At 39.1% G+C, this 24,821-nt stretch overlaps 1 protein-coding gene across 1 annotated transcript; it reads left to right on the top strand.

Annotated features, from left to right (window-relative positions):
- Window positions 1-292: 292 nt before the first annotated feature.
- LOC123969633 (annexin A6-like) lies at window positions 293-24,569 on the top strand. Its single transcript, XM_046047208.1, has 26 exons — window positions 293-379; window positions 601-644; window positions 3,538-3,622; window positions 3,990-4,084; window positions 4,685-4,798; window positions 4,908-4,998; window positions 6,111-6,190; window positions 6,276-6,326; window positions 8,408-8,501; window positions 8,605-8,700; window positions 8,830-8,888; window positions 9,807-9,929; window positions 10,256-10,314; window positions 11,641-11,654; window positions 11,976-12,019; window positions 18,700-18,784; window positions 19,116-19,210; window positions 20,432-20,545; window positions 20,655-20,745; window positions 21,404-21,483; window positions 21,665-21,715; window positions 22,918-23,011; window positions 23,121-23,216; window positions 23,328-23,386; window positions 23,901-24,023; window positions 24,125-24,569. The coding sequence occupies exons 2-26, from the start codon at window positions 642-644 to the stop codon at window positions 24,185-24,187; spliced, it is 1,959 nt and encodes a 652-aa protein (XP_045903164.1). The 5' UTR covers window positions 293-379; window positions 601-641; the 3' UTR covers window positions 24,188-24,569.
- Window positions 24,570-24,821: the final 252 nt, after the last annotated feature.

Below are 24,821 nucleotides of genomic sequence, written 5' to 3'. Positions count from 1 at the left end.
AAAGAGTAGGCTAAATGTATAGCCAGCAAAAACACAATGAATTTGTGAAATACATTGTTTAACTACAATTTAATTGTTTCCACAGTTGGTAGTGAAAATGATGAAGAGAGAGATCTATGATGTCCTTCATTTTTGTTGTAACTTTTGGACCTCCCCTAATTTAACTGTTGTTCTACCCTCTGCCTCCCACTTAAAAATAATCTAGACCCGCCCCTGAGTCAGCTGTCCGTCCTTCTTCTCTTGTTTTATAACAGGTGTCACACCTGTCCTCTCCGTCTGCCTTCCGAGCTTCATCTGACAGAGGCGTCTCACATCACCGAATCTCTTTCAGTTTATCGTTGAAACATTCAGGGGGAAAAAAATCAGCAGCATCAGCCAGGTGAGCTGGGACAGCCAGGGTCTACCTGTCGACCCAAGGCTGTCATGTCTGGTTTACGGAAGTTTGACAGCTACGCCACTCAAGCTAGACTGGAGAGTAGATCAGGCACCGGATAAAAACTAGAACGATCATTGCGGAATTAATTAGGCTACAGGTCTTTAGAGAGAGTTAGGTATTTGTCACGTTTCGTTGTTAAACAATTTTGTTTCTCTCTTGAACAGATTTTCTTCTTACCGCCGAACAAACCTCCAAGACTGTCAAAATGGTGAGTAATTTTCATTTCATAGGCTAAGATACAGGTTTCATCTGTTAACCTAAAGAACAGAATCTAAAGACAAATTTTATTTAAGACAGATGCCTAAAATAATCTATTCCAAGAGTAGCCTTAGCCTATTTGGAAAAATCCGTTATGATTCAGTAGTTTTACGGAATCAGTTCTCTTTGTCAGAGTTTTGCACAAGTTGAACATTTCCATAGGAAAATGTGATTATAGCCTATTAATTTTAATCGGTTGAATCTGGGGCTGTGCGCCAGACATCTCCTTAGCAAATGCAGTGAAAAGATCATAACCAACCTGTCTGTGCAGCCAAAGCCAGATAGAGCACATTCCTCACTTTGAACGATCTTAAATGTTGTCACTTCATCAGTGAGCCACACCTTTGCACTGACTGTTATGTTCAGGGCACTGTATTTTCTTGTTAGGGAGTGTCTAATGAGTGGAGCATTGTTAGAGAAAGGAGCCCTTTAACAAAAATCAATCTTAAAGTAAATGTTTTTCCAGCCATGAATATGTGTGCTGTTTTAAACACTTTTTCCACATTCAGGGAATTTATTAGCCTGGTAATCAGACTGAAGTGCCATTTTGTTTCATTTCATCTTATATATTCAAATATGTAAACATGGAGGTGGCAGTTCAAAGGCAAAAACAATAATGTGGGAACCTGGTTAAGAAATGAGAGTGTAAGTGGTTTGTTGTGTGACGCCCCTCCCACTATTTGGAGGTTGTCCTGCCAACCTGGGCAGTCAAATTGCTGAATTGGTAGGGTCCTTAGCTGATTGTTCACCCATGTATTCAGTCCAGTCTCTTCCTTTCTGCAGGACACATCCATGCTGTCGCATCTTCTTTGCACTAAGTTTAATCAATTTTACTTGTTTTATACCTTGCGTGGGCTCCCTCTTTGTCATATTCCCAGAGCCAGTTTGTGACAGTTGTGAGAGCTTGTGTGCACATTTCCATGTACTTTTTGGAGCTGTAGTCTGTAAGTTAAGTAAGTACATCTAAAGGGGAACAGTGTTTGATGAGCCGATGCACATAACAAATCTGAGATACAGTGTTTTATACATAGACTGTATATAAGAAGTGGATCATCATGACATCACCCCTTGGTTTGTGGACTGCTGTTGTGAAGCCTCGAGTTTGAGAAAGGTCCAGTTGCAGCCCACAGACAAACCAGACAAATGTGGCGGAAGTTGACGGAAGTGGAACTTCCATATATGGTTTGTCCCACAAGCCACCGCGCACAAATTAGTTAAAATAGCGCAATAATAATAATAAAGCAATGTTTCAATTCACACATCTGCTGTGTTGGCTGCAGTGGTCTGTGTGACTGGACCTGGGGGAGGTAACCGGAGCTAGCTGGCTAACTATTACTGACTGTCCTGTGAGCCTCCGCTAACGTTACCGCAACTATATATTGACACCAGCCGGCACCATGGTTTGAACACATTTTCGATTCGCCGTCAATTTTCGTCAGACTGCCGATATTCGACATCTACACAGTTGATTTCTCACCTCAAAACTTTTCAGAAGTGTATTTAAAGTTCGTTTGTTGGCCTCTAAAGAATAAAACGGTTAACATCAGGATCTATACTGTACGTGAGCCGAGATTCACATCATCATGTTTTGTGTGCGGTGTCTTCTGGGACAAACCATATTTGGAAGGTCAACTTCCATCAGGTCTGTGGCTGCAGCTGGATATACTTGTCGAGTTTGGCCGATAGGGTGCCGCCAAGTTGATCTTTTGCAACCAGCGGCACCGGACGTGACCATATTTGGACGAGACAGTGGAGCTAACTGCTGTGTGTGGAGCTAGCTAGCTTGCTTAGCTAGGTGCATCTGTAATTCACGTTAACTGTCATTTTAACAGGGCTGACAATTTTATGTAGCGAACAACAGTCTTAAAACTAAATGTACTTAACAGAGAAGGTGAACATCCAACTCCTAAACGCTAGGACGCTAAATTTACACAGTGCCGTGGGTATTAGTCGCTCTAGCCTGATTGACAGGTCACCATGGTAATGACTTGTCAATCATAGATAATCCCACCCTGAAGCATACTCTGCTTTATGGTCTATTTTCCTCTAAATGGGACCATAATTTACTAAATGAACATCATGTTGTATTGAAGAAGATGTGAAACTAGCGATTGAGACCATAAACTCATTAGGAAAATGTTGTAATTATTCAGGTGAGAAGTATCATTTTAAGGTCATTAAAGTCATTTAAACATGACTAGAGATAATTTGCAATGCTTTGGCTCTTACTTACTTATCTTATTAAGAAGGTATAAATGCATACAAAAAAAGATTAGTGACCAATTTATCACATGCAAATAATGTTAATGTGCTTATAGTAACATAAATGAAGAGTTTTTATTGATCAAACAACAACAAGAAGACAGTTAGGAGCTATTTACAATTAATGACTGTAAAAATTTAGCGAAATCCAGTACAAGAGATTTTGCTTTAGTTAGAGAGAATAAAATTAGGTTGTTTTGAGAGTTTAAGCTTGCTGAGACTTCCGACAAGGCAAAGGTCATGGGGAACATGGCGATTGAAGTCCAATATCATGGGAACACTTCAATAAAGGTTTTTGTATTATTGTCAGGTTCCTAGCATGGTGTTATGATGGAAGTTGTGAGTGTGCAAGTCTCATTAAAAATAATCTGCTGTAGGTATTATGGGTTCTGTGCAGTATTTTGTACTGTGTCATCTGTATATCACAGTTGGAAGAACATTTCAAAGTTCAGCATAGAGGTCCAGAATAAGGGGATATCAGCTGCCCTACATAAAATACATAACTTTACATACACTTTACACTTTACATAACAAATTTACCACTGAAAAATCCTATTATGCCCATTTCTTCCATGTTGTAGGCCAGCAGAGGAACTGTGAAAGCCAGTGGAAACTTCAATGCCAAGGCAGATGCTGAGGTCTTGCACAAGGCCATGAAAGGGCTGGGTAAGGATGCTTGTGTGTATGCACATTGGCCATCAGCACAGTGTCATCTGATATGTTAAAGGTCAGTTAGTTGTACAAATCCAACATACCAATGAGAGATCGTTTTTTGGGGAGTTCCTCTCTAAACAATAACTGTTGGGGGCTTCACCCAGACGGCAGTGAGTCATAAACGTGAGCAGAGTTGACACTTGAGTCATTGTGAGCAAACACAGCTGTTGACCTCGACTGAAGGCTGTAATAACGTGGGTAAAATAAGTCCACCTAGACATAGCGTGTTCATTGTTATGTAATATGTATAGCTTGTGAGAATAGTTATAAACAAACAATTGCTGCTTGGGTGAGTAACCATGGTGCTTGTTTGTCAAAGGGACCAACGAGGCTGCCATCTTGCAGCTGGTGACTGCTCGCAGCAACCCCCAGAGGCAGCAGATCAAGGCCGCCTACAAAACTCAGTTTGGAAAGGTTGGACTTCCTTAACAGCAGTTAAACCACGTGGCCCTACATATAACAACTTAAAAAGACCTCACTGTGCTTCAAACGAACCACTGTGCAACGTGTTGTCCAACCACATTTAAAGGCATAATGTTTGATGGTCTGAATGGCCACACTTGTCGTTGTAGCCGCCTCCTGGCTAAATCTCACAGATTTTTTTCCAAGAATTCACTGTCTTTTGCGTGTCTTTGTAGTCTTGACATAATTAATTGTGCAAATAGGAATAAGGGCGCACACTTTTAGTGTTAGGGATAGGTTAGTCAGATTGTGATTGTTGTGGGGCATCAGAAAGAATAGCTAGGGGCATTTTATCTAGTCTGTACACAATCAACAAAGTAATAAATACAGAATAAAAATGAACTGCAATATACAATTAAATCAACTTACATGCAAATAGGCCAACAATCTTATTGTAAAATGGTTAGCATCTGCCTTTTTAGCTCATTTTCTAACACACAATTAGGTAAAGCCACACATGACAACAGCGTAACATTACACAGTAGTCACACACTGTATTTATGCTGCACCAGAACTAATTAAAGTAGGCTACATAATGTATGTTCACGTCAGGATCTGATACATGATCTGAAGGGAGAGCTGGGAGGCACATTTGAGACCCTGATCTTGGCACTGATGACCCCCCCCATCACTTATGATGTGACATCCCTCCACCACGCCATCAAGGTAGGTGCTGCAGTTGCCAGATATTTCTAAATAGAGACATACATTTAAGCAGTCAGAGCAGCTGGATACTCAAACGTCATTTCATCACGTTTCCATATTTGACCTGTAGGGGGCAGGAACAGATGAAAATATCCTGGTGGAGATCCTCGCCTCCAGAACACCTCAGCAGGTGAAGGACATCGTTGCTGCTTATAAACAAGGTAAAAACGCACACACACACATACACATACACATACATATACATTCATACATTTTATATATTCCATTTTACTGTGATAATGGGATATTTTTCTCGATAACAAAATGGAAGTGTAGTACAGGGGTTGGCAAGTAAGTTTGGCATCCGGCAAATATTTTTAGGATGTTAATTGGGTGAATATGTGTTTGTTTTATCCTCTTCAACAAATGAATTATGAGACTGTTTCACATGTGGAGAGTGGAGTGTGTGATTGGTCCACATCCATGAACTTCTCACATTTCCCGAAGGCTATTTCAGAGGCCTGTCAAGCATCTTTGAAAGGTTCTGAAGGACATTCAAAAGAGTCTGTGGCTTGCATTACACACCTCTGAAATAGCTGTCGGGAAATGTGAGATTGGATTCCCCTGAGTGAGTAGCGGAGGAATTTCCTCTGCCTGGGGATGCCGGGGAAATGTAAATAAGCGTCCATAGATTGATGGATGTGGCCCAATGTCCGCGACACACACACTCCACCACATACTTATTTTAAGTATGTGAAACATTAATGACTTTTTTGAAGCGGGTAAAAAAACATTCACCCAATGTTTGGATCAAACGGATTGAGAGTTCAGTGCTCTGCTGACTGAGATTGCTGACCCCTGTACTAGTCTTTCATTTTGTTATCTTGAGATCACAAGAAAATATTCCATTATCTCAGGAAAACAACATTCGTTATCTCGGGATCCCAAGAAAATTATCTTCTTATTACGGAAAAATGGAGTAAATAAAAATGTCTGAATGTATGGCTGCTTAGGGCTTCCGTGGATAAACTTAGTCAGTTCAGATAAAGCACAGCTTTATCGAAAATCACTTTACGTGTACGCAGACTGTAGTATAGTTTTATTTGTTATTCTGCTGTATGTGTGTGTATAGCCTAAATAGTGGGACAGTATTGAAGTGTTCTACTATCTACTCTTTTAGGCATGTATGTCATTTTTCATTTAGTTTGGGTTCCTCATGGACAGATGTTTCCTGTAAAAATATAATTGCTGTAGATTACAGAAGTGTGACCAAAAGCTGGGAAACCTTTTTCACGATCCAAAAAACAGCACGTGTGTTTTGTGTCTATCTCAGAGTACGATCAAGACCTGGAGAAGGACATATGTGGTGAAACTTCAGGTCACTTCCAGAATCTTCTGGTTATTCTGCTGCAGGTATGTCTCCTCCTTTCCTCTCCTGGATCCTTGTCTCCTCTCTGTTCCCTCTCCTCTCTAACAGAGATGTTTTGTCTGTCCTCAGGCAAGCAGGCAGACGGGGATCCAGCAGGGAAATATCGACAGTGATGCTGAGGTGAGTCATTTGTTGCTGGTCAGTTACAGTTTTTCTCGATTGCTTAAACACATTTCTTGAAGTTATACCTCTTTTTCTTGAAACTCTAAACACAAATCCACAACTTCTCACCATACTACAAAAACGGTTATTAGTAATGTTGCTTGTGGTTCTCCCGCCGAGTGAGCACCGATGCCGGCTTGTTGAAGGTTTGTAACACCCTTTGCTGCACGATGTGGGACCTTTCTTTCAAATGTGAGTTCTGTGTGTCTCTACTGGTTAACATGTAGGATTTTTAAATTTGGAAATTACACTAACATTTCACCATTCCCAGGTGGTGTGTCGGAGTGGAAGTGGCCCCTACTGTTCCTCTTCCTTCACCTCTTACCCCTCTCCATACTCCTCCTCCTCCTCCTCTTCTTACTGTTCTTCCTCTCTGGTGTCCTCCACCTCTTCCTTCAGAATTCTCTGGATCCATTCCAAAACTGAATGAACTGACTCTGGCCCTTTTATCTATCTACTGAAGCTTCAGATTGGTGTGTTATCAATAATGACTGTGTTTCCACTAGGGATGAAAGGATTACCGGTTCAACGGTAAACCATGGTAAAATTCCCGACGGTTATTATTAACGTGCACATTTTAATTACCATGATAACCGGGTATGGTTAACCGCGCTGTTATAATCTCACGGCAAACACTGTGCAGCAACTCCCAGAAGCAGGCGCGCATGCACAGAATGCAACGTGGGTTTGTTTGGGTCAATGACAACCCTGCGGAGATTTTTCAGTTACTCTGAAGTTTTAGTTTTTATGAGCGCTGAGTGAAACTTGATTGAAGAACATAACATTTTAGTGAACGCAGGGTGAGTTAACATTTTGCTTTGGTTTGTCTCTCTGACTTGCTAACAGCGTGTAAGTCTATTCGTCCACTGCACATGATTACACGTTTAGTCAACCAACCAGCATATCTAGAAACGCTACAGACTCCTCTGTATTTATGTCAGTTTTTGGGCTCATTACAGTTACTATCACTGTCTTCAAAATATGTATTTGTTTTCATGTAATTGTCCAAGGGGTCATTGTATTTTACCTATAAAATATAAAATCTTGAAAATGCACACTTGGATGATTTTCATATGTTTACAAAAGGAATTTGCTGTTATTTTATTTTTTATGCAAACAAAATGACAATTGTATTTGTAGTTTTCAATATAAAACTTGTTGAAATGGTTTCAGTGTGTGTATCAGTACATTATAATATTTTTTTGGCACATTTTTACAATACTGTGATAATACTGATAACTGTGATAATTTTGGTCACTATAATCGTGATTTGAAATTTTCATGCCGTTTCATCCCTAGTTTCCACCTGGGTAAGTTGTGTGCCAACTGAGCTCAACCTGTGCTGATTGAGTGAACAATATTGAATGTATTTTCTCAATGACCACATGGTGTAGGCAATGACAAATGAAGGGATTTGTGTGTAGAGTTTATGGAAATGGGTGTGCTTTTTGAAAAATGGAGTTTTTAAATTTTACTTCAAACCCTGGCTATAGATTTTAAGCAATTGAGAAAAACTAATATTTCTTCTCTTCACCATGAATGGTGTGTTTGCCTCACAGTGTGGCTGTGACATGTGTTTGTGGCCAGGGGCTTGTCTTATGTCGCCCTCTAGTGGAGGGAGGCAGTCACAATTTTATAGCTGAAGTTTTTTCACCTCTTTAGGGCTCTAAAAAATAAATAGATAAAGTGTTTAAACTTGTTTGAACTGGTAATTAATTGTAGACAACAGCAATCAGGGATGAAGGGTCACAAAAAGAGCTAGTTTTGTGTTAAGGTGCCACAACAAACTATTAACTATAAACTATTTGGCAAACCTGCAAGTTGTTGATCATTATTTATGGTAGAAGAAGTACAATGTAGCATAGAATGAAAATGCCTTAAAATTGTACTTGAGTAAATGTTCTCCGTTACTTCCCACCTTTGACTTGTAAATTGACTTTGACATGTGAAATTGATGCTTTAAAGTCTAGTTTGTTTGCGTTTCTGATTTTGAGGGACAAACAATATGTGATGTGTACCATTTGTTTCTGTGGTCATAGGCCCTCTTCAAGGCAGGAGAGAAGAAGTTCGGCACTGATGAAGAATCATTTATCACCATCCTGGGAAACCGCAGTGCAGAACATCTCAGGAAAGGTTTGTCTGTGTGTCTGAGAATTGAGGATTGCAGCAAGAATTAGAGAGCAGCTGTAATTATTTTTCACACAATTGCCAGACTAATTCTGAAACTGTGTTTCAGTATTTGACGCTTACATGAAGTTGTCTAAACATGAGATGGAAGACAGCATCAAGAGGGAAACATCCGGAAACTTGAGGGATCTGCTTCTCGCTGTCGGTACGAAACTACACAGCTCCATACTACAGACTGGTTCTGTTGTTAGCTTCTAGAGAGTAGCTGACTTTGAATGACTAATACTGACACATTTTCAGTCTTTGCCTGTGCTTTCTCTTTTTCTTTTTAAAGTGAAGTGTGCTCGGAGCGTTCCAGGCTATTTTGCTGAGATCCTATACCATGCGATGAAGGTAAGACAACAAAATATGTCTGAAATGGATAACCAAGTGTAGAACATATTATGTCTAACTACTGTAAAATCTGTTGTAATAACACATTATAATGCCAGTTAAATGCAAAACATTGCTGCTAAATAAAATACCAAATCTACATCACAGTTGGGGCTTTCAATTTGGAATTTTTAAAACTTATAAATTGTAAATTGTGCTACATAAGAAATGGGGAAATGGTTGGACACTCATTAAGCACAGGTTCCTAAAGTTTGTTTAATTTCCATATGTTTAATATATTCAAATTTCACCAGTTGTTGTTTAAATGAATCAAGCCAGTTAGTTGTTTGGAAACACTACAGCACTTATGATCTTGTTCAAGTAAGACCTGTAAATTATCAATTTTACTTACTCTTAGATACCAATAAAGCCTGAAAACAGATTTCAATGAAATTCCATTAAAAGTTAGTTTTTTTTTTTTTTTGGTGTTTAACTGGAGAAAAAAACCCTTTCAAAACCCAGTGTACACTACCTGCTCAGCACCAAACAGCAGATACACACATTTAGTGACTATGGTGAACAAAGTGGAGCATTTAGCAACTAAAGAGCCAGACAGAACAGAAACACTCTAAGTGCATAATAATGTTGCTCTGTAACTGTTTGATGTGTAAATAATCAACTGTTGTTGTCTTTGTTTTGTTCACAACAAAAAAAATCAGAGATTGCAGGTTTAACGTATCTAAATTGGTACATGTATCATGAACATGTTTCACAACAGTTGAGAATTGTTGTATTTTAATGCAGATCTGGATCCAGATGCACATGAACCATTTCGAAATATTTACAGAGTTGTGGCGCCTTAGCAGAAGCTTGTTCTCTCAAAATAATTGTTACACATTTATGGGGCATACAGTCATTATAAATATGTGTTTGTTGCAGGGTGCAGGGACTGATGATGCCACCCTGATGAGAGTGATGGTGAGTCGCAGTGAGGTGGACATGTTGGACATCAGAGCTGAGTTCAAGAAGAAGTTTTCCTGCTCGCTGTATTCAATGATCAAGGTACACACACAACATAAATAAACAACAACATGCTTGCAACATGTATGTGTATGTGACAATAAAAGTACCTTTAAATACTTTTTATTCTCTTTTCAAAATAATTGTAACTCAATTATAGTCACTTTTATTATATTTTAATGTGTATTTTTTCAATTTCCTTATGTTGCTTTTAAACTTTTTTTTATAATTCCCTGTTGCTTTTATGTTTTATGTAAAGCACTTTGAATTACCTTGTTGTTGAAATGTACTATACACACATTCTTACATAAGTTTTACACAGCTTTTTTTGACCCCTTTGTTAAATTCTTAGTGTGTTCTTGTTATAGAGTGAAACCAGCGGTGACTACGAGAAGACTTTACTGTTGCTCTGTGGTGGAGATGACTCGTAAACAGTGCAACAAGCAGTGCAACAAGCAATACAACAGAAACCTCACCTGAAGTGCCTCTTCTCTAAGTTGACCCACTGTGCCGTCGACTCACTGGAACAGAAAGCTAACACAAAGTCAAAATTCATAAATGCAATAACAAACAATAAATGCAATAATAAACATTTTAGCTAAGTACAATGTCAATTTCTTGTCTCTGGCATGTCTCAGTAAAACGTCTGACCTGCAGTACACATGTAGAATATCAGTATCTGTTGAACATACACTGTCCTCTGATAGCCACTTTTATCATCTACATTATGTTAAAATGCCGTTTACATTAATGTATTATTAGTAATAGCCTAATTCAGTGATATAATGCATAGAAATATTCAGCCCTCTGAAAGTTAACATTCCCTATAATGAACATTTGTGCTTTTCTTAAATACATTTAATTAATGATTTATTAATTACTGACATTGCAACAGATCTTGTAATGTCTTTGCTCTCTGTTTTGGATCCTTGGAAAAACATTGTTAACACTGATTTTTTTATGTACTAACAGGGGTATAAGAACTCTTTTTTTCAACACTAGTTCAAGAATAGTTTTGATTGGTCTTAGGTCACTATTTTGGGCAGGGCACAGTGTTTCATGAAGAACATCTGAGAAATCCTATGGTAAGCCAGATTGACAGTGCAAACTTCACTCGTCATAACTAATAAGAGTTATAAAGTAATCATAAAAAAGCTTATCAACAAAGCAAAATGTTTATGTTTTGATAGGATCTTTCAGATGGAAAACGTTTAAATGGGCCACACACACACACACACACACTGGAGTTACTATAGACTGTATATAAAAAGGGAGTTTCACAGAAATTAAGTGTGAAAAGCTGGTTATTGTGGTATATGGCCTGCGTTTACTGTGTATCCATGAAAACCCTGAACAGTCTTTTTTAGTTACTTATCACACAAAACCGAAAATGGAACTATACAAAATTATGCATTTTTAAACAGGACAGCAGGGAAAACTTCTGGATTTGGAGATGAAGTCAACACTGAAGACGTAATTCGAGCTGCCAGATGAATATCACAGGAATTCATGTCTTTAGATAGATTATGCTTTGTATGAACCCTGGAGAAATAAGAATCTCTTATTTGTTTAAAACTGCAGCTTCAGGATATCACGAACAACATTTCCCAGAGTGCTCCCTGCGCACCTGGGTGTGGCCCACTACGCGCGCAACGGAGAGTATTTTCGTGTGGGCCGCGGCTTGGCTGTCCGTGCTTCTTCTCTCCTCTTACTACCGGGGTTTCTCCGTCTGCTCACTGAGCTTATTCTGACTGCTGCAACTCCGAGGTAAGTTGCTTAAATCACCGGAACACTTTCTCTTTATCGCCGGAAAGTCCAGATAAAAGTTCAGCAGCATCAGCCAGGTGAGCGGGGACAGCCAGAATTTAGCTACCTGTGGAAAGAAGGCTGCCATGTCTGGTCTACGGATGTTTGACAGCTATACTTTTTGAAGCTAGAATGGGGAGTAGCCTAGATCAAGACAGGCACCGGACAAAGACTAGAAAGAAAAAGATAATTTCAAAATTAACGACACGGCTCTTTAGAGAGAGTTTGGGAGCCTGTGTTTCGTATTTCGTTGCTAAATAATTTTGTTTCTCTCTTGAACAGACTTTCTTCTTACCGCCGAACAAACTTCCAATACTGTCAAAATGGTGAGTCACTCTTATTTCACAGATGTTTCAGCAGTCGACCTAAAGAAATACGGCAAACTTTATAAAAGACTGATGTCTAAAATAAAAATTGTTCAAATGGTATTAGCAAAAATCCGTTATTTATGGAAATGTAGCTATGACTCAATAGTTTATACCCTCTGAACTTTAAGACAACGCCCACGTTTTTCCTCCACTTTATCTAATTGAAGGATTTGTAGGTTAGAGTTTACAAAATGTCAATATTTATTCATTGTTGGTGAAACTTGAGATAACTTTTCAGTTGAAATTAAACATAAAAGGCCTGTTATCTTTTGTAAATGTAGAAAATGTGTTGTGTCAACAACTGTTTATATAGGCCGTGTTTATGTTATTGTTAAAACTAAGTGTATTTTAACACAGAAATTGTTAAATGGACACTTATTGATGAAACTTTCCAGTTTATAACAGTTAGTGTTTGTGTGAGGTTGGGACGGGGTTGAAAAGAAGTTTCATTTGGGGAAGCTGGAAAAGTTTAGTGTATGACTCATTTGAGCTCAAGTCCAGTCAGTGGGTTTCTCTGTCTCTCCACCTCTCCCTCTCTCTGTTTAAAACCCATTTCCACATCTAGCCTGTTATTCAAAGCCACCTCTTAAAGGAGAATCAGTTCATTTTCTCATTGTCGGGGTGGAGTTGATCTGGGGATGCAAACCAGACTGTCTCCTTAAGATCCAAACCACCATGTCTGTACTGCCAAAGCCTGATGGAGCGCATTCCTTTGCATGTTGCCATATTTGATTTGCGAGGACTCCCAGTCTGTTTTCCGCATCCACAGTCGTTTTGGACCGTGCTACTTTCAGTAACAGTTGCACCTCGTTTTCAGTCCATTCAAAAGAAATTTCTCAGGCGTGGTTATTTGTCTGTAGTATTACTGTCTTCTTTCGCCAAATCTTCTGCAACTGCAAAGTAGACAATTTGCTTCTTGTTTGCACCTGCACTAGCATGAAACATTTAAGAGGATCTATTGACAAAAAAGCAATATAATATAGGCCTACATAACTTAGTTTTCAGTTGTGTATAAAGACCTTACATAATAAACCGTTATGTTTTTATTACCTTTGAATGAGCCATTTCTATCTACATACACCGCGGGTGTACATTTGGCGCCGCCATGTTTCTACTAGAGACCGACTGATATGGGATTTTTTAAGTCCGATACCGATTTTGAGGATTTAAGGATTTTAAAGAGGTGCTCATTTTCAGGTTCAAAATCTTATTTAGGGGTTGTACCAGTACAATCGTTTTAGCTATGGAGTGATGCATCTTGCCTCTACATGATATTTGTTGGGAGTTGCACATACGCAGTTCCTTGTTAAGGACTACTAGCCAATCAGAAGTAGAGAAGGGCGGGTCAGTGAGAAGCCTGTAAACACGGCTTCGGTTCAGCTGTATAAGTTCCCCTTACCAGCTTAGCAACATGGACTGGAACAAGACTTTCAGAGTGGTGAGTTATTAATTTTTAACAAAAGTATTTTTCATCCATAAAGTTTTAACTGAGCTCTGTCTCTACATCACAGTAACAACTTTATGTCCATTTACTGCCTGGAGGGTAGCTAGTGTTTGGAAGGGAGAGGAGAGGTTTGTGCTGCAGCTCAAGTGTTTTTACACCGGTGTTTTTGAGGGTGTGTGAAATTGTGTGTCGTGTGAAAGGGAAACAGCTGGACTACAAACAAGCTGTTTTCAGGCAGTTCGTAGCAGTGTTTTCTGTGAGAGATGGGAACTCCCTTTGGGGGGTGGATTTTGGCCTTTTTCACTTTGCAAACCTCTTGCATGCACAAAAAAAGATATAAACTCAATAAAGGAGAGGGAAAAAGCATAATACTACCTCTTTAAAATCCAATTTGCCAATATATCGGGTGATATTCCTATTTTCCCTTATTTTAAGAAACGCATAAAATAATCAAAGATAATCCCTAACATTTGTTATGTTGAGACCTCATCAAGATACCGTGAAAGAATGCAGTATAAAAATAAACTTTGTTATTGTTAGAAATAGTACTTTGCTCAAAAGTGCCACAAAATATGTTAAAGGTTTGATAAATAAGAGTCAAATGTATAAAACTACAGAAAACATTTTTAAATATCAGATTTGTTATAATTATAGTGTACTTAGGGCTGGACAATATGGCCAAAAATGTTATCACGATAAAAGGTTTCTTATCTTTTGTCTTTATTTCTTTCAAGTTTAAAAGCTGCTTTTTAGCTCCTGAGTGAAAGTTCAAGAACTCTGATGGTTATTTGTGATTTAAACCCTTTTTTTGGGGGCAACACTTGATGACAAACAGTGGATCATTTCACAAATGTGAGGTAGAACATTTAAAACAATTATGATCAAATCTTTGTCAATAAATATTAGGGCTGCAGCTAACGATGATTTTAGTACTTGAAGCTTCTACAGATTATTTCATCGATACATCGTTTAAGGAGTACTTTCGCTTGCCGGCGGCAGCTGTCTCTTAATTACATCCACGTTTCCCTCGCTTGCGTCTTTTCGTTGGGTCTTAGTCACAGCTGGATCAGCTGTCAGTCGGCTCTAACAGCTGTAGAGACTTTTGATGGAGTTTGTCAGCACACGTGCACTGTTCTGATACTAATAAAGTCTCAGTGATCAGAGCAGAGAAGCATGATTCTCTCTGTAGCTGTTACCTGTTTAACAAACTCCTGCACATGATAGGCTGTCACAAGGCTTATTATTATTATCTGAATTTATATTTATTGATTCTGATTGTGAATTTGTTAGTGAATAACCCAGATGATATATTGTCTTTAGATTTATTAGGCTAATGTTTCAGGGAAATTAAGATGATGTAACTCGCATCAAAGTCGACGCTCAGTTTTAGGCTTTCCATTTATTTCCTTTTCTGATTCTTTAACACTACTGCATACATTTTATTTGCAAGTCACATCACTCGTCATCACTGATCGATCATCGTTCCATCATATCAATCCAACAATTTTTTTTTTTAGCGTAGCTTTGCTTTCATTTATTCTTTCATCAGCTGATTTTGCTCACGGAGCCGCCGGCTGCTTTCATCAGATGCAGTAGGTGAGATGGCTGGAGGTGCTGACTTTATTTTCCTTTGCTAAAGTTTGAGACTTTAGTGCAGTTTAGTGACTTGTCTGACTCCTTATGCTATGTGTTTACTATTTGGACTAAACACAAGGTACAAGGTAACTTTATTATCCCCGAGGGGCAATTTGGATTACAGCCAGCAGTAACAAATATATTTATCAGACCACAACAAACACAACCACAGTACAACATAATTTAAATTTGAATTTACAGGGTATTATTAACAATGGTGATAACAGCTGGGATGAATTACCTTTTTTAATCTGTTTGTTCTGCATTGCGGCAGACTATCTGCGCCCGGATGGCAGCAGCATAAATTCATCCCACAAAGGATGACCGGGATCAGCCAGGATGGCTCTCGCCTTCTTCAAGGATCTGACCTTATACAGGTCATGTAGGTCATCTAAGGGTGTGCCAACAATTTTGCTGTATACCTTCATGATATCTTGCATGTGATTTTTCTGTTTAATGGAAAGTGACCTGTGCTAGCAGATAAAAGAGAAAGTGAGAACTGATTCAATAAAACAGGAATAAAACATTTTCATAAAAACAGTGTCGACATTAAAACTGCGAAGCTTACGAAGAAAGTGCATGCGCTGATGTGCTTTTTTACACACAGCATCAACCTGGGACTCAAAGCGCAGTTTACTGTCGATCACAGTCCCAAGATATTTGTACTGCTGCACTAGTTCAACTGGCTGGTTGTCCATTACAACAGGGGAAATGACAGTGGGGTTTCTTCTGAAGTCGATGCACATCTCTTTTGTTTTTGCCACATTAATGTTTAAAAAGGAGGATTTACACCAATCAATAAAATCAGGAGTGACCAGCCTCACATGTGACTGAACTGAAATGACAATAAGTTATGTAAAAGTATTTCTTGCTGACAGACTCTCCAACTCTCTCTGATTAATTGTCTCCATCATAAAAGTTGATGGGAGAAAGACAAGAAAGAAAAATCATTCTTATAAATGAAGGAAGTGGTGTGTGGCGCTTTTGTTGTTCAGGCCTACAATGAACTCAGATTTTAACCAGACAGTGAATCATAAAACAACTCAAATATAGCCTAAGACTTTGCAGTGATACACTTGAGTTAAATGTTATGTCCTGATGTATCAGATCAGTCTGATCAGCTGCAGCATCCAATCAGTATACCGGCTACCCAATAAGGGGGCATTACGGTCAGTAAAAGACTCTTGCTAAGAATGTACTGATGTATTCTCGCTCATAGCTCCTCAGAGATCGCTCCTCGGAGCGCAAATAAGAGCGAGGAAACGACAAATAAGAGACTTGAGAAGCACCCTATGTATTGGGTTCAGAAGGAAAAAAAGTTGAGCTGCCTGAGGGCTGTTCAATCAATGCTGCTGCAGGAGCTGCTCTCCCTAGCACTCCTTGACCTTTTTTTTTTTGTTTGTTTCCTTCCTGTTTATGTACTGTACACTTGTCTAAACAAATCCTCCATGGACCGACTGCAAGTTGTACAGAATGCAGCTGCAAGGCTTTTGTCTAATACCAACAGGAGATCGCACATTAATCCTGTGCTTAAGGCTCTTCATTGGCTTCCAATTGGTTTTAGAGTACATTTAAAAATTTTAACCATTACTTACAGAGCCTTGCATGGTCAAGCTCCCTCTTACATCCAGGATCTGTTGCATGCACACATTTCTAGTCGCTCTCTGAGGTCTTCTGGCCAAGACCTTTTAACTGTTCCCAGATCACGTTATAAAACAAGAGGTGATCGTGCTTTCTGTGTGGTGGGTCCAAGGCTCTGGAACTCTCTCCCTTTAGCCTTGAGAGCCTTAATTCATCCAGGCACAACATACAGTAATAGTGCAGTTAGCAGTAAAACACATTATTGGCAACATGATAGGGGATTTCCATTCACACTATCATGACTACATGGATCATGTTCAATGGCAACAACAGTCCATAAATGTAGGAGGGGAATTTCAAGACCTGTGTGGTGTCTCTTTCTCTGGTTTATAGCATAGCTACCAGCTGTGACAGCCTCTGTTTACATATGGTCAGGGTCAGTATACCTCCATCAGAAGAACCCTAGCCTCAAATCATGTCTTGCACCATAGGACCCAACTTAACACTCCCTATAGGAGCTATAGCTGAGTCTAACATTCCAGTTAAAATGATCTGCATTGTGTTGTGTTGCTGTGCAAATGTCTCTTTGTTCAGCTGTTTGTCCGAGCAGCCATCTGCATGCTGATTAGATTTTGTGTGTTATGAAAAAGCAGAGCTCGTAGACATTTTGGCATTCCCTACTGCAGAAAAAGACCGAATCCTGGTTGTTAACAGCGTTTTGGACGTCCCACTTTTTTTTCCTTCCTTCCAGATTTTCAGGGTCAGAATTCCAGAGACATTACGGTGGTTTTCCTCTCTAAACATCTCTCCCCCTGAAACATGAAGCAGCCACTTTGCTATTTGTTAATGTGTCACAGGGAGTGTCTGGAATGAATGCAACATTGTAACAGAAAGAAGGACTTTAACAAAAAATCAATGTTAATGTAAATGCTTTTCCAGTCTTATCACATTCTTACTGTCTTCGGTATGGATCCTTGTGCTGTTCTAAAATACTTTCCATGTAAATTATTAGCCTGGTAATCAGACTGAGTTGCCAATTCGTTTCACTTCATGAATCTTTGAACAAATCTTATATGTAAAGAGCAGTTCAAAAGCTAAACAATTATGTGGGAACGTATGTACATTTATGTAAGCATGAAATTAGAGATCGATTAAATACATTTTGTAATTTTATTAAGGGGAATAAGGAGGAATGTTTATTCTCATAAGGAATCTGAGATATGTAATTTCAGATTTATCTAAACATGACACTAGAGACTGATTAAGTATGTGCTGTAAGTGGGGAAGGCGGAAAGTATCTTATCAGAGAGAGAGATGCATATATATATATATATATATATACACACACACACACACACACACACACACACACACACACACACACACACACACTCTGTTTGAATCCACTGACTACAGGAATAATAACAGTTATTTATTTTTATTGATCTAACAACTGCAAGAAGACATTCAAGACCATTCATGACCATGGCCATGAAAAAAGAATGGTCTTCACATTCCCAGAAAACTTGCTGAGTGGCTTTTGAAAAGTGTTTAAATTTTCCAATGAATGACAAACCTCAGCAAAATTTTATGCGACATGGATATATAGATTTTTTTTTTTTTAAACTACAATTAAGATTTTGCTTTGGTTAGCAAGAGTACAATGTGTTTGCTGGTTGGTTTGAAGGGGTTAGGTTTGCTGAGATTGCAGACAGGTCAATGGAAGACGAATAGTGGTTAATGTCCAATATTAGGCAGATGTAACATAAGTCAGTGTCTGCAAGTCCCATTAGATATAGTCTGCTTTAGGTGCGGGCTTATGGGTTCTGTGTAGTATTAGATGTATACTGCTGTTGGGAGAACATCTCAAAGTATTCAGAAATTGAGTTTCAGGGACATCGCTGCCATACAAAAAAAGACAACTTGGAAAAATTTACACTATAATAATCCTCCTATGTCCGTTTCTTCCATGTTACAGGCCAGCAGAGGAACTGTGAAAGCCAGTGGAAACTTCAATGCTGATACAGATGCTGAGGTCCTGCACAAGGCCATGAAAGGGCTGGGTAAGGATGCCTGTGTGTATGCACATCTGCTGTCAGCACAGCACTGATCCAGTGAAGGCGTGTCAGTCAGTAGTACAACTCCAGCAGACCAATGAGAGAGCTCAACCCGGACAGCAGTGAGTCATAAACACATGAGCAGAGTTGAAACATGAGTCACTGTGAGCAAACACAGCTGCTGACCTCAACTGAAGGCTGTATATATTATGTGGGTGAAATAAGTCCACCTAGACCTAAAGTTTTAATTGTTTCGTAATGTGTGTAACTTTGTGAGAATAGTTATAAACAAAAACTTGCTGCTTGGGTGAGTAACCATGGTGCTTGTTTGCCATAGGGACTGACGAGGCTGCCATCTTGCAGCTGCTGACTGCTCGCAGCAACCCCCAGAGGCAGCAGATCAAGGCCGCCTACAAAACTCTGTTTGGAAAGGTTGGACTTCCTTAACAGCAGTTAAACCACGTGACATATTACAACTTAGTCTTCACTGTGCTTCAAATGAACTGCTGTACGATGTGTTGTTCAACCACATTTAAAGGCATAAACCATTTTTGAATTGCCACACTCGAAGGCAGGTCGTTATAGCCTCTTTCTGGCTGAGGTTTTAGGGGCAGCCGAAGTAGCAAAACAGGGCAAGCAGGAGGAGGGAAAAATCCAACGATTGTCCCAGTTGAAAGAGTTATCCAAGATCCAATTCAGGTCCATTTCTTAGATCCAGTGTCCAGGCCAGCCGGAGTGGGGCAGAGGCAAAAGTCAGGTAACCAGGCAGGACTGAAACCGACCAGTGATTTTGCTAATGGTTGGACCAAGACTGATTATGCCACTTAGTCTACAATCTGGCGGTGAGTGGAACGGAAGACCGGGTATGAGTAGTTGAGATGATTGGCTAATAACATGAATTGATGTTATTTATCTCTGAGCAAGAAAGCAAATAAACATATTTCCAAAATGGTTGAACTATTCCTTTAACACAAGCTGCACAGAAACTGCTGCCACTGTGCAGGCAATAATTACCTCCCAACATGATAAGCTGTTATGCTTATTTAGCCATCAGGGGTCTTTACTATTCAGATTATTTGGGCAGTCTCTCTCCAGTTGCTGCATAAATTGGCTGTGGCGGGGCAGCTGTGGCTCAGGAGGAACAGCGGGTTGCCGGCTAATCGGACGATTCGATCCCCCTGCTTTTCTGTCGAAGTGTCCTCGGGCAAGATACTGAACCCGAAATTATGCCATTTGTGTGTTAATGTGTATGAATGTTAATTTCAGTTTCTGGTGAGCAGTTGGCACCTTAGCCTCTGACATCAGTGTTCAAGAGCAATAAAAGTACAGACTAAATACCATTTGCCGGATTGTCGGACCCCCACAAATCTGCTGTCTGTTTCAGAAGCTGTTGGACGATTTGACAAGCACTTTGTTTGAAGCATACTGGGGCCTTTAAACTCGAAGACCCAACACAATATCAAAGCTTCAACTTGACACAGTCGAACCATTACAGTCAGTGCAGACAAAGATCATCAACAGAAAATCCATCCATGTGTCAGGACAGGATTATACACAACCAGAGCAAAATAATCCAGCTACACATGACAACCAAAAATCCTTTACTGCATAACGTTACATTGTAGTCACACACATGATGTATCTTCACATCAGGATCTGATACATGATCTGAAGGGAGAGCTGGGTGGCAAATTTGAGACCTTGATCGTGGCTCTGATGACCCCACCCATCACTTATGATGTGACATCCCTCCACCACGCCATCAAGGTACTTGCTGCACTAGCCAGATATTTCTAAATAGAGACATACATTTAAGCAGTCAGAGTAGCTGGATACTCAAATGTCGTTTCATCACATTTCCATATTTGACCTGTAGGGGGCAGGAACAGATGAAAAGGTCCTGGTGGAGATCCTCGCCTCCAGAACACCTCAGCAGGTGAAGGACATCATCGCTGCTTATAAACAAGGTAATGCGCACACACACTGCATGATAAACACCAGTTTTAACAATAGGAGAACATATTTAAAAATGTTTACAAGCAGTTGAATTAGTCTATTTCTTGAAAATGCCCAGTTAGGCTATTTAATCCAAGCACACGGGACATTTTTATTTCTTTACAGAATACTTCCTTTTTTTTTTTAAATAGAAAATTAAACATGGTTACAAAATATAAAAATAATTGTGTTAAGTCACAGCTTTATTGAGCACAGACAACTTGGTCTACGTATTAACCAATCAGAGACAGGCGCTGAAATAAGACATTTCTAAAACTGTGAATTATTTATACATAGACTTATCATGAAAAGGTACAAACAAATAGGGGTTACACTTCACTTCACGTGTAAACACAGTGTATTATTGGTTATTCTAAATAGTAAGTAGTAAAACAGCGTTGAAGTGTATATTATAGGACTACTATCTATAGTATTATTTTGAATCACCAAATATTTGTAAATTATTATAGGCATATGTGTCATTTTTCATGTATTTTGTATTTTCCTCATAGACAGATATGGACAAACATTTAATTGCCGTAGATTACAAAAGTGTGACAAAAAGTTGGGAAACATTTTTCACGATCCGGGCTAAAATAAAACAGCAAGTGTGTTTTGTGTCTTCCTCAGAGTACGATCACGAACTGGAAAAGGATGTATGCGGTGACACTTCAGGTCACTTCCAGAGACTTCTGGTTATTCTGCTGCAGGTATATCCTCTCCTCTCCTCATTTCTCCTGTGTCAGTGTCTCTTCTCAATCCTTGTTGCCTCTCCTCTCTTCTGTCCTGTGTATCTTCTCTTTCTCTACTGTATTCTTGCCTCAATCCTTGTCTCTCCTCTTAATCCCCGTTTCCTCTCCTCTCTAACAGAGATGTTTTGTCTCTCCTCAGGCAAACAGGCAGACGGGGATCCAGCAGGAAAATATTCAGAGCGATGCTGAGGTAAGTCCTTTGCTGTTGCTGGTCAGTTAATATTTCTTCTCTTCACCATCAATGGTGTCTTTGTCGCCTTGTCTGAAGGTGTGAGTGTCACATTTGTGGAAAGGATCTGGTCTCATGTCGCCCTCTAGTAGAGAGAGCAAGTCACAATTATCTTTAAATTTCTATTATCTCTAAACATATTGGTAAAGGGGAAGAGTATGGGTAAACTATGTTGTATGTATGATACATCTCCAGTACTGAGGATACTTTGCTGTAACTTGTTCAGTTGGAATTACTATCAAACGTATTGCTGAGAGATTTGATCTGCTATGTGACCACAAAGTATAGTGAGGCTCTGAGAGAGCTCAATCTGCTCATTCCTCTTCAGCACTAGTTTAGTACAAGAAGACAATCCAAAGTAAGGATGGGTGGTATGAGGCAATATACATTTGTCTACTATCAGAGATTTTGTAATAAATACCCTGCTAACTATCCCTTTAATGTCATTGGATGTATTAAACCAGTGATTCCCATTGTGGGTGTTACTGCAAAGAGTACCTCAGAAGTTGCAGGATGATTAAGGAAGGCAGAAAGAATATATTTCTACTGCTTCACATTTCATACTCATATTTCTTGTGAATTACCAGAACAGTTTACCTCTTCAGGTCTCTAAAAATTATTAAAATTAAACAAGTAAAAAAAACTGTCTTTGGTTGAACTCGTCATGACTTGTAGACAAATGCAATCAGGGATTCAGAGCGATGTCACAAGTAGTTTGTTTTTTGTTAAGGTACCACAACATAAACACTGTATTAAACTGTTGCTGGAAAAGTTGCAACTCATTGATCATTATTTATGGCAGTATAGGATTAAGATTTTTGACTTAATGTTCTCAAGAACTTGATTTGTATATTTTTGCTGCTGTAAATCTTTAAATTAAAGTTAAACCTTAGTGATGCTGCTATTTGAAATCAAATTTTTGATATGTCGATACGTCGATATATTCCTCTGACATGTAGTATAAAGTAGCATAAAAAGGACATACTTAAAGTTGTACTTCAGTACTTGAGTAAGTGTTCTCCGTTACTTCCAACCTTTGATTTGTAAATTGACTTTGACATGAAATTGGTGCAGTGCCCCTTGAGAGTCTAGTTTGTTTACTTTTCTGAATTTTTGAGGGACAAACGATGTGTGATGTGTACCATTTGTTTCTGTGGTCGTAGGCCCTCTTCAAGGCAGGAGAGCAGAAGTTTGGCACTGATGAACAATCATTTGTCACCATCCTGGGAAACCGCAGTGCAGAACATCTCAGGAAAGGTTTGTCTGTGTGTCTGAGAATTGAGGATTGCAGCAAGAATTAGAGAGCTGCTGTAATTATTTTGCAGAGTCATGCAATCGCCAGACTAATTCTGAAACTGTGTTTCAGTATTTGACGCTTACATGAAGTTGTCTGGATATGAGATGGAGGAGAGCATCAAGAGGGAAACATCCGGAAGCTTGAGAGATCTTCTTCTCGCTGTCGGTATGAAACTACACAGCTCCATACTGCAGACTTGCTCTATTGTCAGCTTCTTGAGAGATGGTGACTTTAAATGACTAATACTGACACATTTTCAATCTTTGCCTGTTAAAGTGCAATGTGCAAGGAGCGTTCCAGGCTATTTTGCTGAGACCTTGTACTATGCAATGAAGGTAAGACAATACAAGATATCTGAGATGGAAAACCACATCAGTGTTATGTTTTAACTACTGTAAAATCTGTTGTAATAACACATTATAATTCCAGTTAAATCCAAGAGATTGCTGCTAAATAAAAGACCAAATGAAATGGGGAAATGTCTCGTCAATCATTTTACACAAATTCCTGAAGTATGTTGTCACTATGTTCAGCTTATTCCAATCTCAGTAAGACTGTCATTTAAATCAATCAGGCCAGTTAGTTGTTTGGAATATTTTTAGCATTTATGATCTCTGTCATATGAAACCTGGAAAAACTTTGATGTTGCAAATAATAAATATTAATTTCTGTTAGTTACAAATAATGCAGATTCCAGTAAAAATCAATTAATTGAATATATTTATTTATTGGATAGAGATAGTGGAGAGATGACAGGAAATCCAACCGGATTTGAACCAGGGAGTTCGTGGTTCACGGTCAGCATCTTAACTAGCGTCACAGTACCTTCAAAATATGTGTTTGTTGCAGGGTGCAGGGACTGATGATGCCACCCTGATGAGAGTGATGGTGACTCGCAGTGAGGTGGACATGTTGGACATCAGAGCTGAGTTCAGGAGGAAGTTTGCCTGCTCGCTGTATTCCATGATCAAGGTACACACACACACACACACAAATACACAAATAAATTGCATTACACACATACATACACTTGCATAAGTTACCATTACACCTACGAAACTTTCTTGTTACAGGGAGATACAAGCGGTGACTACCGAAAGACCTTACTGTTGCTCTGTGGTGGAGATGACGCGTAAACAATGGCAACAAGCAATACAACAGAAACCACACCTGAAGTGCCTCTTCTCAAAGTTTTTAAGTTGTCTTTGTGCCATCAACCCACTGAAACAGGAAGCTAATGTGAAGTCAAAGTTCATCACAGCAAAACTTTCTTGTGAGAGTGAGCGAGAGACGGCCCATCAGTTGTTTTTAAACAATGATACCAAATAATGTCTTTTAAATGTAGCTAACACTCTGTTTGTGTGTCCGCATTATAATGCCGCTTTGTATGACTAACATCTTCAAGATGACTTGTAACATTAACTTGCAATGTAACTAAAAGTATCAGACCACATTTGTTTTATTTGCACTTTGTATGGCAGAAACAATAAATGCAATAATAAACATTTTAGCATTTTAGCTGATAAAGTACAATGCCATTTTTTTTTCTCATCTCTAGCATGTCTCTCAGTACAATTCCTGACCTGCAGTACATAAGTACCTGTCCAGTACTATTGCATAAACTTTGTCTAGGATGTGTTGAACATGCACTATCCTCTGACAGCCACTAGAGGGAGATAGAGCAGCTTTAATAGACATGGTGCTGAATGTTAAAGCACCTCAACATCATGGCATCAATATTACTAGAGGTGGCAAATACTTGAGTAAAAG

This window comes from Micropterus dolomieu, linkage group LG04 (assembly GCF_021292245.1).
Source record: "Micropterus dolomieu isolate WLL.071019.BEF.003 ecotype Adirondacks linkage group LG04, ASM2129224v1, whole genome shotgun sequence".
Taxonomy (NCBI): Eukaryota; Metazoa; Chordata; class Actinopteri; order Centrarchiformes; family Centrarchidae; genus Micropterus; species Micropterus dolomieu.
Note: the sequence above shows the minus strand (reverse complement) of the source record. Positions and strands in the feature narration are given on the sequence as shown.

Bases quoted from the DNA above. Each gene is read 5' to 3' on its own strand.
- LOC123969633 (XM_046047208.1), top strand. The intron at 8,502-8,604 runs GTTTGTCTGTGT...ACTGTGTTTCAG, and splicing joins TGCAGAACATCTCAGGAAAG to TATTTGACGCTTACATGAAG. The intron at 18,785-19,115 runs GTAAGGATGCCT...TGTTTGCCATAG, and splicing joins CAAGGCCATGAAAGGGCTGG to GGACTGACGAGGCTGCCATC.